Here is an 18,345-nt window from a genome sequence, read left to right as displayed (position 1 = left end):
CTGGAGATGATGAGAAGGAGGATTAGATTTAAAACTAAAAAAAGCATTATGATAATGTTTGGCCCGATTTTGGTGGTGGTGGTGGGGGTGGTAGCTAGAAAAAAGGAGGAGGAAGAGGAAGAAGAAGGATGTTTTTTTTATCACAAATAGTCCCTGCAATTACAAAATGGACCAAAATGCCCTCACATGATATGCACGTGAGGGATTTAACGGCCATTTTGGACGGAAGTTAGTGTCAGGGACTTTTGACAATGAAAACGAAAAAAACAGGGACCAGTAGCAACGAAAAAAAAGCACAGGGGGCAAAACGCTAAAGTGACAAACTACAGAGACCATTTGTGACATTTTCTCAGTTAAAAAAAAACATTTATATTCCACCCACCAAAGTTCTTTCCGGTGGGTGACTGGTGTTCAGGGAGCTTATTATTAAAGGTTGTCGTCTTAATCTCCAATAATAAGGTATTATCTCTTGCCCAGATTCAATTTCAATCCATGAATCGAATTATATATTATTTTTATGTAATCTGGAATTAGGGATTTCTCAAAAAAAAAAAAAAAATCCGAAAATATACAAAATTTAATTAGACACTTACAACAATTAACTGAGTAGTAGCATTTATATCCATATTGATTAACTGAATAATACTTTAATTAATTGCTTAAATCCTGGTGATCATTCGCTACTTTAGTTACTAATGTTTTTGGTTAATTTTGACAGACCTGTAGTTATTTTAAGAATTTATTTATACGATCCTGTTTTGGTTTAGAAGTTTTAGAATCGAGTTAAGTTTAGAGTCCAAAGTGTTTTTGTATTGGAGTATTATGGTAAAAAAAAACCTTGTATGATTTACATTTGGTATGTAACATAGGTAACAAGTTAAGCATAAAGTGTTGTGCTTCCATAAAAATAACCATGCTAACGTTTCTCGCCACGAACTTTTTTGAATTGATGTGTTTTTCTTGTAAATCGATTAGTTGGATTTTTGCGGGAGTATGTATTAATGGGTGAGTTCATTTAAGACCGAGTGATTATAATCAAATGAGAATGAAATTCCACATATCTTAGTCATATGTGATTTAGAAAATCATAACATCTGATTTAGGTGGTCTCATAGCCTTTGGGTCTAGTTAGATCATTCCTCCACCAAAAATTCATTGTGGAGTCATTATGTGGACCGATTTGGAGAAGGTGATGGATTCAAATTTGGGGAATTGCACATTGTAGTTGGGTTTGGCCAAACTTCATAGGATGACAGCCAATGTAGAGCTGGTTCTTCGGTAGTTGTCTAAAGGAAAGATGGGGTCAAAGGTTTTTTCCGCCGATTTAAACCTTTGAGGAATGTTTTTGATTGCCTCAACTCTCGAATGAAACTGAAGTGACACATTTTTGCTGTTGTTAATTTTGCAATGGATATGGTATGCTTAGTATAGCTATAAAATGTTCAGTGTTTCTTTCTTTTGTGGTTAAATAAACACCTGCTTCATCCTCAAATAAGTGTTCTTGTTTGGAAAAACAATGAACAAAAGATTAAAGAAAGTTATCCCAGGACTTCAAATGCTTGTAAGAGTTATGCCACATGTAGAGGTGTCAAAAAGTCAAAACAACCCGAATATTTGTCCATTTTGCCCGTTAGGTTTTGGTGACGGGTTCAAAACCATCTGTAAACCACTAATTCTTTCTCTACACTGTTACACTTATAATCCAATAGATTTTGTGAAAAATAGTTTCTTTTATATGTTTGCAACATATTAGTTAGTTCTTTTATGTTATGTTATATACTCCATGTATGCATCTGTATTATTATATCTACAATTAAAGGTAAATTCCATTTTGTTAATTGTTGTTATTATAAGTTTTGGTATTGATGTTTTTATAGCAAATTAAATCATGGTTTTATAGAAATGATGAAATATAAGAAATAGTGTGATGGGTTATTGATTATGGTGACTATAGGTTGGGTATTTGAAAGAAATTGTTGATTTTATGACTTTTCTAGTAAACTAGTATGGAAAAGTTTGTTGGAAATGATAAGTAAATGGCCAAGAATGAATTGAGTTGTATAGGTAGTGATTTATAATCACTTTGTATAATTGTGAATAGGTGGTTGGATTATAGAGGCTATATATATACATATTTTGGTAGAGCTAGGCTCCGGTAAGGTGAGTACTCAAAACTCTTTATGCGCGGTATGCATTGGGTGATGGCATACCGTGTTGTATGAGACTAGTGGCACTTCCACGGGTTGTTGGTGGTCCACTAGTCACATACATTGTTTGTTGATGTGTCGCCCATGGCACTAGTACAGGTTGCTATGTGGTCCAATGGAGCCGTTTATGACTTTAATTGACATGCCACTAATGGCACTAACACGGGTTGTTATGTGGTCCATTGTAGCCGTAAATTGAAATGATATGTGAATATATGTGAGGAATTGTATATTTGTTGATTGTATTGCCTATATGTAGTCTCGTATTCACTAAGCCGTTATGCTTATTTCGTTAGTTGTTTATTTTCTTATAGGTGTTCCGATTGGTAGTTGCAAAGGAAAAGAGAGCCAAGTGTAGGAAATTGCTAAATTGGTTGCGGACGTGAAAGTTGAAATCTTGTGCCAATCTTGAGGTTAATGGTACAAGTATCTCTTTTGACCTTGCAATGATACCAAATGGGTCTTTTGTCACATATATGCTGTCGTTTTGATATAATGGCTATCAACTAGTTTACTTATGTTGTAAATTTTGGTATGTCGTCGAAAGGTTATAAGTAAGTGTATCTATAATAAGTAAGTTTCTATAATTATTTGGTTGTTACTGGTAGTGACTATCTAGAACTTGGGCAAATGATTGTAGTTATGCTAGAAGTGTGATGGTTTGCCCAAGTTGTCAACTAGCGGGTAATGGGACCCGTTTGGTCATATTGATGTGAAAATAGGTCAAAAGAGTTTGTTAAGTTTATATGCATATGTTTGAAGTATTGAATTGTTAGTTTGTGTATCCAGTCAAATTTTACCCAAGTTGCTACATAGCGGGTGTGGCGGGTAACTGAACTGTTTGGTCTTTTAAAACTGATTCTGGTTGCTGCGAAAACAGTCCTCATGCATTAAACTTTTCTGATTTGCTGCAGCAATAGTCCTGGTCCTTTAAAATCTGTTCTGGTTTGCTGCAGAAAAGGTCTTGTTCGTTAAAACTGTTTCTGGTTTGCTGCAGAAACAGTCCTGGTCCATTTAACTGTTCTGGTTTGCTGCAGAAAAGGTCTTGTTTGTTTAAAACTGTTTCTGGTTTGCTGCAGAAACAGTCCTGGTCCGTTAAAACTGTTCTGATCTGCTGCAGAAATGGTCCTATTGTTAACGGTTGTTAGTCTAGTTTGTCAATTTTTGGTCTTTTGGGTCTTTTGAAGGGTATATATGTTTAAGGTTGAGTTTATATACTTATATAATTATTTTAAAAATGGTTATTTTCTGGTTGGGTTTTACCCAGAACCAATGAAAATTTTGATCTTTCGGTCTACCAAAGTGGATAATGTTTTCAGGGTGTATTATCCTCATAGTTCGCCACCCTCAAGGAAAGATGTTTAATCATTAGAACTCGTGTTAATTATTCTTTCATCACAGTTTTTCAAGATAAAAGCACTGTGTTGAGCATCAAATCAACAATGACCACAGAAAAAAGTCAATCGCCTGCCGCTTCTGCTCCTGCTCCAGTCATAACATCATGCCGAAGGAAGAAATCGGAAGATGCAACTTTTTTGCAGGATGTGAAAGATCACATTGATGAGTTCATAAATGCTTCCATGGCTGAACATAAAACATGTTTCCAAAAGACAGTCTCAAAGGTTTGTTTCTCCAAATATCATATACTAAGCCATATTCCAACATACCCATGGTTAATGTTTATCCTTTATAGCAGAGGTGTTCACGTCCGCTTTGTAAATGAGTAGATTCAGATAATGTTTTATTTCTAACGGGTCACATGGTTAAAATAAAAGAATTAGCTAATAAGGAAGCGGGTCAAAAGTCTCCCAAAGTCGATTTTGATGTAGTTGAAAAAATGAATCGTTTGTGATACTCTTTATCACCCTAATTATATACGATTTTTCAATAGTTTTTGTGCAAATAAGTGTTTTGGGCAACTCAATGCACTGTATTTTAACAAATCAAAATGTTACCCATTTACCCACATGGGTCATTTTGTCACCTCTAATCCAGTGTAATATGCATATTGCAGATGTTTGGAATGTCCAAGGTTGTTGCACAGAGAAGTGCCGATAACAATGGAGTTGAGAGTTCACTAAACCTGCAAACGGTTGTTTCTGATTAGAATTATTATCATAATAGTTGTAACATGTGTTTGACTTGATGATTTTTTGGAATTTTTGCTCAATGGATGTCCTTATTCTGTACTTAAAGCAAGCGAATCTGATGACATGATTCTAATATAAGTGAAGTATATGAACATCATATAAAGTTTTGTATAAGCAGCATCCAGTTTGCATGGACCACTCAAAAGGGATGACTTGCAGATGTATTTTGGCAAAGTTCGTGAAATTTGCCAAAGGAGATTCTATTATATGTCTATTGTTTCTTTAACGCTATACTTTTTGGTCCTTGAAAAAATGCATGTAATGACAACTATAGGAGGTTCATTAGAAAGACCATTTATCTCCTTAGGAGCATTTTCTGTTCCTGGTATGTGGTATGTTAACCATTTTTGGTAGTTTCACCATTGCTGTCTACAAAAACTGTACATTGTCAAATACATATAGCCAGATTCAATTTTCACCCTTAAGTCATATTTTACATTTTCAATACTGGTAAAAATAGCGAGACAAAGCATTGTCGGGATTGGGGGTCAAGTACATGAGAGAAAGTGAAGACAACTATCCAGTTTCTGTGACCTCTATATGACTTGATAAGAGATGCCTTGCTTTTGTAATGTCTAGAAAATGTATATGAAAATGTTACGACATGAAAAGGCAAAGCACTAAAAACCGAAGTTGGTATACTAAAACATTAAAAATATTGAAATGTGAACAATGCATAGAAGATGCAGGATGTGTATGTCTCAACTTCAAGACATTCATACCAAGGCATCCTACAATTCTAACTTTGTGTGTTTCATCATATTAATAATGGTGTGTAATGTTGTTATTTACAACCTATAACGAATTTTCAAAGACGGTAGCGGTTTCTTTAAGTATCCATTTTTTGATGGTCAAACCCAAAACTAAAGCGCATAATGTACATCGCCAAACAAAACTGAACTGCATTCCTACGTCCGAAAATTCGTTTCGACTCAAAAATGATGAAATTTAGTTAAAACATTATTCTAGTTCAAATTTGAGAATTTCATCTTTTGTTATCGATGTGGTTACTATTATGGCATGAATACCCAAAATTAAAGATTCTTATAATGAGCAAACATATGTATCACACCAATCACAAATGAAGCACAATTCGTATGTGACTTCACTCTAGGACTGGTGATACACAATTACAAGAAAAAATTAAAAAGAAAATGAGAGATTTTCTGCCAACATATAGGAGAAGGTAAATTACATCAAGGAATCCCAAATTGCTAGGTACATCTGCTTGCATCGAAGTTGATAATCGTTGCATTTTTATTTTTCATACTTGTACGTTTTCGTGCTTGCTTTCACTGATCCTGCATTTTAGAGAATGAGGTTCATGAATGTAGTAGATGAAGAATCTTGCATGACACAAAATTATATTTGTGTTATTAGTATACCAAGTATAAGTGTCTTCTTTGTAGAAATATATTGCAAGTTCATGATTGGGGTTTAATATGGTGTAGCTAAGTATAAGTGTGTTGTTTGTGTAACTTGGTTCCATATGGATTTGAAAGACTACGTAGTATACTAAATAATTAAAATCTATAATCAAGGTTATTGTTATATGTTACGGTATTACCTTAGCTATGTCCCTCCAGTGGTCCTGTAGTTGGGATAAGGAACACGACCATTCTCGATGTGGTTGACATCCTCAACAAGGTCCATATAATGTTGCTTGACTTCCTCTGCAGTTTTGCCACCAACCGCCTTGGCAACATTATGCCAGCGATTAGGGGTGTCCTTGTCAAACACAGCAAGAGCTTTCTCAAAGGCCTTGTTCTGCTTGGCAGTCCATGAACCGGACCCACGTGAAGACATTGAGCTAGATGCCATACTAACACACACAATATAAATAGGAAATAAATTGAGGGCTGATGTATGAAGGAGTAGCGATGGCAATAAATAAGCTAGGCTCTTTTTACTAGTGAACTAATGCAGAACACTCTGTTTAGTCAAGCCTCAAGAGCTGATATGTGTCGATAGGTAGCAATGTGTGTCTTTTATAAGCTCCAGGAACAGAGGGAGAGGAGGAAAGTGGGGTCGTGCCAGTTGGCCTATAAAGATTAGCAAACGATCGAGAAGAATTTTGAATTATTCGTTTCCATAAGCATCACACAAAAGTGAGTATGATGGCTGATTTCTCCAGTATGGAAGAATCAATATCTCCATTTACCATTTATCTTCCTTTTTTGCTAGCTATTTACATGTCCTGATCGACGTCGTATAGTATTGGGTAAAATCTCCATTTCAGCATGCGAGTTATATTCTGTACTCTAGTTCTAAAAAACCCAATAAGGTTGAAGCTGTATGCCTGGCAAATTTGAGAGTAATGCTCTCAACTCCATTATTTCTTATATTTGGCACGCCATGCACACTATTTAATTGGATTATTTGTGACCGTCGTGATCTCAAGTTAGGTAAATTTAACTAGTCAGTGCCTTAAAGTATAAACATACCAATTGACATAACATTTGTGTCCACCATGGGACTTGAACCCGCAGCATAGTCATATAGGTTGATGTGTCATCACACATACCACCTGAACAAAACTCCAAGTTTTAGTGCCGAGGCCCAATCTTGCCGGTTTTAGGGTTCCCTAGCTAGAAAAGAAATTAATATCCTTTCATGGGTTATCCGGAGATGTACTTTGTCCTGAACAAAGCTCCAAGTTTTATAGCTGGATAGCGTTGTTTCCGGGACAATGATTTGTTATGTCGATATATTGTTCTAAGTAACCTCAACATGTGTTATTGTGTTACCCACTACTCTCATGTATTATGAACTACTCTTTTATGATTCACTACTCTTGTACAATACAGTAGTCCTTTTTATTTCATATGCATGCATTGTAGAATTTTTGGAGGATCTCTGCTTTCTCCTTTATTGCCATTTTATTTTAATATACTTATGGAGATGATCTAAAGTCCAAAACAAAACTCGATGAGTAAAGTAGTACTGGATGTTAACTACAACCTAGATCTTTTGGATCAATAACTTCATTAAATAAGGTTTGGTACAGTAAGAGGTCCTTCTTTTATGCGCATTTGATAGTACGTGTTCCTTCGTGTTATCTTCCGTTTTACCATATACGTACATTTTACTCATGGTTTAGTCTGCTGCATCTTTTGAGATTCTCATGATGTTGACTTCTTAATCATGTAAAATCAAGATATAATGCCTATTAGTATTGATGTTGACACTCATAATAAGTTTCATCCACTTTTAATTATGTATAAGAAATCAATCTCATCAAGGACAAGAAACACATATATTTGATACATTGGCAGTATGTGTCTGTCACTGGCCTAATTAGTTGGTTGATTACTTGATATAACAATAGATACAAATCATTATATTGATGCTTATGTGGATGATCATATTACTTCATAAAGAAGATGTAGACTAAGGAAAAGGGGGTAAATTAGACATCCATGATCCATCTATGAAATATGCTCATGTACTGGTGGTACTATTAGAATCTTTATGTATTATTGTCTATTTGGAGATTGGGTTGTGAAGGACTTTCATTAGTGTATGTATATTCTTTAAACCAATTTTTATTTCCATCTATTTACAATAATTTTGTATACAGTTACTTCTATTATGGCTGATCGACGCGGTAAAAGATGAAGACAATGACATGACAATCTATGGTAAATATGAGACACATGATGCGAATATTATCTTCATTTCTTGGACCTTATGTGCATCATACCAGGATCAGAGTATATTTAACTTTTCTATCTTTCATTTTTAACCATTTTACTATACCTTTTATGTTCAATTAACCAATAAACTCAGAGTCTTAGGACCTGTCTCTTTTTAATTACACTTTGGGTTCTCAAAAAGTCAAAATGACTTGCATTAATTTGAATTCTCCAAAACACTATACACCTTCGTTTTAGAGAATCCCCATCTCACTATCATAAGTTTACAGACTAAACTATGCTATATCATACTTTACCTACTTAGTTGAACAAGATTTTGTTGGGGAAATTCGCAACAAACAAACAGATAACCGGATACGACCAATCTTTGAAGGCACGTAAACGCTTTCAGATGGAATCAACTTGACGGTTCAGCCAAACTATTCAATCGGATACAATCAAAAATTACAAATTTTATGTGTGTTTTGTGTTTGAGATAAACAGAACCAGAGAAAACAAGAAAAAGAAAAGAAGTGTCAACCATCAACAATAAACGGGATGTTTTATTAGGTCCAATAACTGTCTTTTAAGCAGTTAATTCCATGTTTCAAATTTGGCAAAATCAGTCCATCAAATTCCGAAAATAAAATTTTCGGAAATATTTTTACCATAACAATTCAATGGCAAAATCTGCCCCTTATGACAATAATGGTCACAACAAGTTAATCCAATTACACTAAAATATCCAACAGATTTTTCCGTCTTTTTTGGTATTTAAATTACGTAAATGGTCATAAAATAAAAAGAGACAAATTTCTAAAGTTCGTTGGTTAGCTGAAACATTAAAAAGTACGATGATTAAAAAGAGACAAATGAAAAAATAAGTACGTTGTTATGTTAGATATAGTTTAAACCAAAGTAGTGCCAAATGATGCTTGTGGCGATCTCCTCTCTCTCTTTTTTTATAGTATATGCATATTTATATTACATTAAAGATCATTTTATTTAAATTAGTTCCTAGATGATTATATTGTCTTGTCTGCTGTATTCTTAGTTGCTTAGTCTCATTTGCATGTACAATTCTTCTCTCCGTCCCACCAAATATGTCCACTTTTTAATTTTCAAAGTCAATTTTTAACAAATTTGACGTTTAATATCTTTGTTTGTGTTAATGTGTTACATAATACTTAATGAAAGTTATAACGATTTAAAGATATGTAAAACTCAATTAATTCATATGATTTTCATCAAGTATTATAAAACACAAACAAAGATATTCAATGTCAAAGTTGTAAAAATTGGACTTTGAAATTTAAAAGTTGACACATTTAGTGGGACGTAAAGAGTATTAATTAAGCTTGCAAGTTCAGATCATTAAAATCCCCTATTATAAATTTTAATTCATCACCCATGGTTAATCATGTTAGTCAACTAATATGGTGCAGGTTTATTAAAGAGTCACACCACACCATGATCATATCCATTGTAGTTTGTACGTGGATGATATAAACACTTAATTGACTAATGTTTATTACAACAAATGGCATTGGAATGAAATCTGGGAGTATCTTCCTATTTTAACTCTTATGAACAGAACCATATTCAATTTTAGTGGCAGAATGCATATCTGCATGGGGCTATCTTAAATTCTGTAATGCTGTCACATTCTTTGAGGATCATCCTAGGACAACAATGTTTCAACTTTTAACCAAATTACTTGGTCTATAGTATATAGTATTCCAAACTTATTGCGTAAATGACACTATATATTTTGTTAGTCACATAACTATGACTTGAGATATGGTGACATGATTCAAGTTTATATAAATATCAAAAACCAGTTGACTAAACCAACTTAATTAAGTAGCCATTTCTGGAAATCATTTTCAACCATTCTTAAAGATCAACTGTTTGATCCGGCCTGAGATATCATATCAAGTTACGTCCAAATATATTGGTAAAATGTATTCTAACATGTCCGCTGGAATGACAAAAAAGTATAATATCATTAGTCACGAATTCCATATTGGGGTAATCATTGTTATAATCTAGTTTTAGATAAACAAACAAGATTCTGGTCGCAAAAGAGTTTTTGGAATTGCGTGCAGTTTTATGTGAAGTTTCCTCTATAATGAGGAAGTAAAACCAGCTATAACTTCACAAAACTTCTTTTAGACGGTTATAGACACCACCATTTATCAAAACAAAGAATTCGTATTGTATACCTAAGTAAATTCAATGTTGTAGCATGCATGCAAGACTGTCGCAAGGAGCAGACCCCTATACCCCGCAAGGGGGCTTACACTCCGCACCCCCGTATTTTTGTCACACCCGTATTCAGGGACGGAGCCAGGAAATTTTTTGCGAGAGGGCAAAATTAAAAGTTATTTGTCATATTTATAACAGTCGTATCCGAAAATGAAAAAAAAAAACAAAACAAAACAAAAAAAGAGCCCTAGCTTGAAAATAGAAAATGGACCCTCAAAAGAATTTGTTATCTACACCAGGTCTAACACTCATATTTAAAAATACTAGTTTTTCTTAATAAATAATGACCACGCGTATCAAACAAGATCTTATTAAATGAAAACGTATTCAATCATATAATACAAGAAAGCAAAAGCATATACTTTTTTAGATATACTATAATCAGCTTATTTATATATATATATATATTCTCTACATTATGATAATTATAATTAATTGTTTGTAATAAATATATATAATAAATTAAAAGAAAATACATTTTCTATAAACAATTCCACTATAATATACTATAAATTTACATACGCAAACAACGAAAGTTTGTCTCTCTAGACTATACTTCATTCTTTCTATTAAAAATCAAAACAACTCGGGTTTTATTAATCTCTTAATGAAAAAAAATCTATATTAAAATTAATGTTTGATGACCAATGACATCCAAATAATAAGTTTATAACAAGTTGACAACGAAGGTAACATTTATATTTATTTCCTATTTATTTTTTCTTACTTTTACAAGGAAATTACAAATATACCATTTAAATTTTGAAAATTACATTGTATTAAAATTGGAGTAGGGGCAACTGACCCCGCTGCCCCCAAGCTGGAGCCGTCCCTGCCCGTATTGCTTTATACAGGCTTACACTCCGCACCCCCTAACCCGTATAAGTACAATATTCATTAGACTAATTAAAATTCTAAAAATTTATTCACTGACACTACATAATTCTTGTTTTCAAACCTCCAAAAGGCGAAACCTATAATAATAATAATAATAATAATAATAATAATAATAATAATAATAATAATAATAATAATAATAATAATAATAGTTTATATATACCTAACATTATCCACCCACCCAATATATATCTTTTTTTATTACATTATTAAATAAATATATAAGAAAATGTCTACCCTCTATACCCTAGGCGGGTATTCTCAACCCGTTAGGGTTAGCAGTTAGCACCTCCATTCTCCATTAGCATAACCCTTCGTAATACTTGTTGCCACGTAGATGCAATTACTAACCCCAAGCATACTCTCCTATTGGAGATGCTCATCTAAGGGATGAAAAGGCTAACAATCAATCTAATGATTGGTGTTATGAATGTTGTCCTATAAATAGAAGATTCCCATTGACCATCAGATATCCTTACACTTTCAAGCCTAGTACGTCATGAAACTAACTGAAAATCACTCGAATATTCTGAATTCAAGTTGGTTTATTGGTCGTGTTTGTACAATTTCATCCACAAGCTGACCTGAAAAACAACAAATATTGCAATATTTGTTGGAATTTTAAGTACATCAATTAGAGCTTTATGCAAAGTGGGATGCATCTTTATATAGATATATTGAAAAAGCTATATTCTACCATATAACAAAAGCTAACTTTGTGGATTATTCCTATGTCTATTCTTGCAAGTTGAAGAAACCTTCACCTCTGAATAACTTTGAATGGGCCGACCATTGCATATAACAAAAATGTCCTTCAAGAAAGGGCCTGCCATTACATATAATTATTATGAATAAGCAGTCACTCTCCCCTAGTCGCAAGCGAATAGGAATCTGCGATTTTGTTGGAGAACTGGTCCTGCAAAAGGTTGAAGTATATTATACACTTGAGCTGAATATTTGAGAATGGTTCAATGATTACCTTTTTATATAAAGATATCTAGAACTAATCTTACTTAACATTTGAGTTTCAACTAGCTAATCAAATGCTTAGATAACATGCAACATTGTTTGTTTAGGTACAATTCTTTACTTCTTTTTCTTTCTCAAGCTATTTGAATACGGATCGAGTATGAGTTTTAGACAATTAAATCTTCACGTATGGCCAATATGCACCATATCAAGCTTCGGGTTTGGGCCTCAGTTGTTTAATTCACAGTAGTGGACTACTTTTTCTTTAACAAACCCAAAAAGCCGAAAAGCCTTGCTTGCTACAAGGTGGGGGTATTTTGATTAGCATAGTTGGTGCACCGGTGGCCATGTACTAATTGTTACTCCATCCGTCCCAATTTAAATATCACGTTGACTAACTGTGACCATAAATAACTTTGTTTGTACTATATATTAGTTGATGAAACTTATATGAACGAAAAGTACATTAAAAACTCAATCCATTCATATATTTTATATCAAGTGTTACATGACACAAAGTTATTTACGGTCAAAGTTAGTCAACGTAACATTTAAATTGGGACGGAGGGAGTATAATTTTTTTTTTTAAAATGTATCTTATCTAGTTGGAGATTTGGACATTTATTTTGAGATGGTACATTAAAATCATATCGAAGAGGTAACAAATTAAAGTCATCGTTTTAAATCAAAATCAGTAAACTAGAATAACCATCATTAACGAGCGTAAATATATATATATATGGTAACACTCCGGTGAGAACACTCTTAAAATAAGAACAGTGAGAACACCTTAAAAACATCATTTTGATGCATTAAAAGTCCATAAAACTAACATAGTGCAGAACTAATTATCTTTATTTAAGTGTTTAACAACACATTCATCCGTCAAAATCAAAATAATCATGTTTTTTGTTTTATGCATCCATCTTGGATGCATAATCATTAAAATGATGCATCCAACAAAAAACGTGATTTTTTTTATTTTGATGAATCAATGTGTTGTTAAACACTTAAATAATGATAATTAGTTATGCACTATGCCAGTTTTATAGACTTTTAATGCATCAAAATGATGTTTTAAGGTGTTCTAACCGTTCTTATTTGAAAACTATTCTTATTTGATTGTTCCCCTTATATATATATGTGTGTGTGTGTGTATGAGTTTTGTTAATGATAGCCCTTAGGGCTGTAATTAATTTGATGCATTAAAATTTGTACTTTGTCTTGTGAAAATTCGGAAGGACGATTATTGATATATAAAGTACTACTTTTTATGCATGTAATAAGTTGTTAATGATAACCACCCTTAGGGTTGTCATTATCATTTTCATATATATATATATATATATATAGGGGAAAGATTAGGTAAAGCATGCAGTACCTATCTTAGGTAAAGCAGGGGGGATTATGTAAAATTTAGGGGAGGTTTATGTAAAATTCAGGGGGGGTGATGTATGTTTATCAAATTCAAAGGTGTAACATGTATCTTTTTTCAATGTGACAGTACCTAAGCTTAGGTAAAATTTGCAGTACGGATCATTTTCCCATATATATATATAGTATATATATAGGGGATGGGAATATAAGGTTGTCAGGTATCTAAACTTAGGTGTGGAACACTCACATATTGTTTTTTTAATCCATAAAAATCATAGGGCCCATGCATTTATCCATTAAACAAGAAATAATAAAATATTAGTATGTGAGGGGTTCCACACATAAGCTTAGGTGCCGAACAGCCTTATATTCCTCTTTCCCTACATATATATATATATATATATATATATATATATTAACAAGTAATAATTTCAATGAAAACCATGGTTGTCAAAATCATTCCATTATGACTGTCATTTGATCTCAATCAGTTAGGTGTTTTAATCATAGAGATTGTTGTCTCAGTTGTCCCATCGCGACAATTCTCACATTATTCATGAGTGTTTGTTAGCATTATTAGATAAAGCTGAATCTATGCATGATTTATTAGGCCTTAGATTTTGGTTGGTTAGTTAGGCATATTATCTTCCCATTATCAGAATTAATGGAAGGACACATTGAGAAATAATGAAAATCAATGTTTTAAACTCGATTTATGAGTCAGACTGGTCAAAGTAATGAATAAACGGTTTATCGGTTAGACCAATTGAACACATTATCTATAATAATAGTTTTGACTTTTGAGATAGACTTTGCAATATGGATATGGGTCGGCCCAATTGGCACTATGGAGTCGATTCATTAGACAATATTGTTAGGGTCCGACCCATTTGGCAACAAGCGTAAAGGTTATCCTCTTTAGCAAAATGGGTAAGCCGTAAGGGTCGTCTCCTTACCCTTATTGCCAAGTCTATGTCAAAACAATTATGTACAAGTGATTTACTTGCAACTTTGCAAGTATGGATACTAGGCACATGTTGTCCTCCCATGCCGACCAGTGTATTTTCCGCCCTCTTAACCACCATTCACTTCGGACCATTAAATGACCGAATCTTAGGATAGTAGTTTATATGTTTCATAATTTCATACCACTCCTGATATCCTAGGATATGAAAGGATACAAGTGAAATGAGTATTCAATAATTCAATTTTTCTGTAGCAATAAATTGATTATATGATTTCTAACCATTTAAGCATAACTAATTAACTTTCCTAATTAAAATATAAACCATCATACAACACTCGAGTGATTCAAGGCTTTGAGCTATCTTTGAGATACCGGAGTTCAACACCTAATCAGTTGGATTGGACCGCGCAAAAACCAGCTCGAAAAGAAATTTAAATTAACTTGCAACTTATTACGAGTTAGAGCCAAAGCCAAAACACAGGGCTCACTTAAAATACAACTCCGTGCCGTCCAAAGCATCATTTGTTATTTATCCGTGCCGTCCAAACCATCATTTGTTATTTATGTTGGAATAAATAAGATAGAAAGCCCATAAAAGAATGAAACTGGGTGAGTCTGGCTCCTCTGCCGAATGGAAAATAGAGAGGGGGTCTCATAAATATTTTGAAGATAATTTGGACAAGTAATATGTACGTCGATTGAAATGATTATATTGTTCTGATGATTCGCAAATCACATTTTTGAAACCATTTACTAATTCATTCGGGTTAATATGTTAAAAAAGAAATCCAGATACGTATACACACAACAGATATACCGGAACCATAATTTTTTTTCATTAAAACCTCACCAATAGAACGATCAAACAGGTCAAAAACAGAATATAGAAACGACGAACACAACGATTACACATCAAACTTTAAATAACAAAGATCCCGATAATTCTACCACTAAAGTTCTAACTTCACCATTTCCCTTCAGAATCACCACCACCACGTGAATACCTAGATCCACCATCACCACCACCATATCCACCATCACGGCGGCCACCACCATATCCTCCTTCACGACGGTCTCCTCCGTAACCACCACCGCCTCCACCGTAACCTCCTTCACGACGACCGCCGCCATATCCACCACCACCACCACCATATCCACCGCCACCTCCTTCACGACGACCTCCACCATATCCTCCACCGCCACCACCGCCGCCTCCGCTGCGAGATTGAGCCTCGTTGACGGTGATGTTTCGGCCGTCAAGGCTTGTTCCGTTGAGTCCTTCAATTGCGTCTCTCAAGGATTGTTCTTCCTTGAATGTAACGAATCCAAATCCTCTTGATCTCCCTGTCTCCCTATCATTTATGATCTGGTAAATATACAAACAACAAATTCTTCAGATCTACAATCATCAAGCTCTGTTATTATCACTCAATTACAAAAGCTCATAAATATACATTTATATAATTGTATCTATATGTTAATGAAATATCAGATCTATAACTAATTGCTACAAAAATCAGAAATATGTATATATATAGGAAAATTATGGAAAAAATCGATCGATCGTCTTCTCGAGAAGAGATGAACGTACCGTGTTTAAGAGATATCAGTAAAACAGTAACAGAAAGAGTAGTAACAGTAACAGTAGTAGTAACAAAGAGTAGTATCAATAGTAACAGAGAGTAACGTGTGATATTTGTCAAACAAAGCCGGACCGGATCGGATCAGATCCGGACTTTGTGAGACAAACGGACCTTCGAATCGACGACTTCGCCGTACGCAGAGAAAGCTTCTTGGAGAGATTGGTCAGTTGTGGCCCAAGCCAGGCCACCGACGAAACATCTGTACTCGACGTCTGCTGAAGCCATTTTTTAACAATGGAAAAATGAAAGGAGATTGAAAGGATTGAATTGATAGTGTTTGAGTGAGTGATAAAGGTGGGTTGTATGGCTTATTATATAGGCGAATAAAGTATGCTTGCGTTTGCTAGGTTGCTCATGGTGCGTAGTGCGCATCTACTTAACCATGGTTAGGATCTATACCCATAGTTCACAGATATATTTTCCAGGATATTTTTTTAATAATATATTTTATCTCTTAATTTTTTTTGTTTTTTTAATATAGTAATCTAGTATAGTAGTTGTATCATTTAGGGAAAGCATAAAAGATAAAGTTTTATCCAATATCTTTACATTGATAATTAAAATGGATAAAAAGAAAAAAATTGCTAAACACATCTTCTAGAACTATAGTGGTACATCTACATTATCATATAATTTAAGGAAGCTTTTGATATAAAAAAATATAAATTTTTTATACATGTTAAGTACAACCCTAAATGTTGCGTTTGATATTTTGTAAAAGAACGAGTATTGCTAAATACAACCATTATGACTACCGTTAAGGTGTGTTAAATAGTTGTACACGTATCATAAAATTCAAAAAGTAAACTTTTGATATAAAAAATATAAAATTTTTATGCACGTTAAATATTACCCTAAAATGTTTTATCTAAATTTACCTCTTAACGTGTGAATATCCATTACGATAAGTTAAAAGACCGACAACATCCATTACGATAAAACAAAAGCATACAAAAATAGTTGATGTTTTTAGTACCACACTTAAATCATATTAAACCTATTTCTTTTTATTACAATTATCACATTGAGAATAGCGAGTAGAGTGCACAATACCTCAAATTATATCCTACTAGTTACATAAGATAGCTAATATATATTATACTAGCTAATCAAACCTGGGTTCAATATATATTATACTTATATAGGGTTTTTAAAGTTAAATCAGTTCTAACCTGGGCATTTTCCGTTAATATCAGGAAAAAAATTCGGATCAATATTAGAAAAAAAAACTTGAAAATTTGAAATTTTAATAAAAAAAAAGGTTTAATATTAATGTTAATGACTATTCATTTATCATTGTATATATGTTTTAAAAATTATTTATATGAGAATAGAAAAAAGGATGAAAGTTTGAGATGGTTAAAAGAAATAAACATTAACTGTAGGGTAAAAAAAAAGCAATAAGAAGATAAAAATACAAAAAATTATGATGTCATATTTTTTTTAGAAATTGTGCTAGCAAATGATGAGGGCATGCCATTTCATTATTTTTCTAAAAAAGATTTTGAAAAAAAATTTATTTTATTAATATAAGAGATATAACATCTAACTTTTATCGTTTTAAAACAATTATAATAAAGTTTACTCAAATAACTATTATGCGTGACAAACTTTAAAAGGTACCCCTTAATGTAACAAACTTTTAATTGTTACCATTTAATGAATAAATTAAGTTAAAAAGTATTTGAGGTGAGATGAAACTGATTAGTATTATTTTAAACCTTATATAAGTTTGACAATTAAATGTAACAACCAAAAGTGTATTATGATAAATATATAATAAGTTATAAAGCTTGTTACATATTAATTGATAACTTAAAAAATAATTCATATATTCTCATCATTAACCACACCACTTTAAAACAACGTCAATTCTCACAATAAAGTGAATAGACTTCATACCTTGTTTGATCTACATATGAATCACATTGAATGCTTTAAACGTTTACCGAAATGCATTTAACAAAAATTAACAAACTACATAAAAGAAAGGTGTCACAACTCACAAACATATTTGGTTTAAACCGTGAGTTGACATTAACCTACTAATTTATGCATTCTAAATTATTCTCTCTTTCAAAATTTGTAAAATTACGTAGATATTTAAAACATCAATTCAAAAATTTAATGCATAGTATTGCCTTTATTACATATTCAAAGATATATGTAATCTTGTGAAGTTTAAAATCTATACATAAAAATGAAAATCAACAAACCACTAAAGAAAGCAAA

The 18,345-nt window shown here is 32.9% G+C and overlaps 3 protein-coding genes across 4 annotated transcripts; 1 reads left to right on the top strand and 2 right to left on the bottom strand.

Annotated features, from left to right (window-relative positions):
• Positions 1–377: 377 nt before the first annotated feature.
• Positions 378–4,588, top strand: LOC122597864. 2 transcript variants are annotated; one of them, XM_043770447.1, is made up of 4 exons: positions 378–459; positions 2,522–2,620; positions 3,609–3,829; positions 4,222–4,588. In XM_043770447.1, exons 3-4 carry the CDS (start codon positions 3,650–3,652, stop codon positions 4,312–4,314), a joined length of 273 nt encoding a protein of 90 aa, XP_043626382.1. In that variant the 5' UTR covers positions 378–459; positions 2,522–2,620; positions 3,609–3,649; the 3' UTR covers positions 4,315–4,588. The 2 variants fall into 2 exon arrangements, with proteins under 2 accessions (XP_043626382.1, XP_043626381.1); XM_043770446.1 differs by having other exon boundaries at positions 2,522–2,627.
• A 794-nt stretch (positions 4,589–5,382) lies between these two features.
• LOC122597865 (protein RADIALIS-like 1) lies at positions 5,383–6,303 on the bottom strand. Its single transcript, XM_043770448.1, has 2 exons — positions 5,925–6,303; positions 5,383–5,658 (listed from the first exon to the last, which is right to left on the bottom strand). Exon 1 carries the CDS (start codon positions 6,176–6,178, stop codon positions 5,930–5,932), a length of 249 nt encoding a protein of 82 aa, XP_043626383.1. The 5' UTR covers positions 6,179–6,303; the 3' UTR covers positions 5,383–5,658; positions 5,925–5,929.
• Positions 6,304–15,284: 8,981 nt separating this feature from the next.
• LOC122596123 (glycine-rich RNA-binding protein GRP1A-like) lies at positions 15,285–16,408 on the bottom strand. The gene is made up of 2 exons (XM_043768644.1): positions 16,225–16,408; positions 15,285–15,836 (listed from the first exon to the last, which is right to left on the bottom strand). The coding sequence occupies exons 1-2, from the start codon at positions 16,336–16,338 to the stop codon at positions 15,435–15,437; spliced, it is 516 nt and encodes a 171-aa protein (XP_043624579.1). The 5' UTR covers positions 16,339–16,408; the 3' UTR covers positions 15,285–15,434.
• Between the last annotated feature and the right edge of the window lie 1,937 nt (positions 16,409–18,345).

Source organism: Erigeron canadensis, chromosome 4 (genome assembly GCF_010389155.1).
Source record: "Erigeron canadensis isolate Cc75 chromosome 4, C_canadensis_v1, whole genome shotgun sequence".
NCBI lineage: Eukaryota > Viridiplantae > Streptophyta > Magnoliopsida > Asterales > Asteraceae > Erigeron > Erigeron canadensis.
The sequence above is the reverse complement of the archived record's forward strand: the minus strand, read 5'-3'. Positions and strand labels throughout refer to the sequence as shown.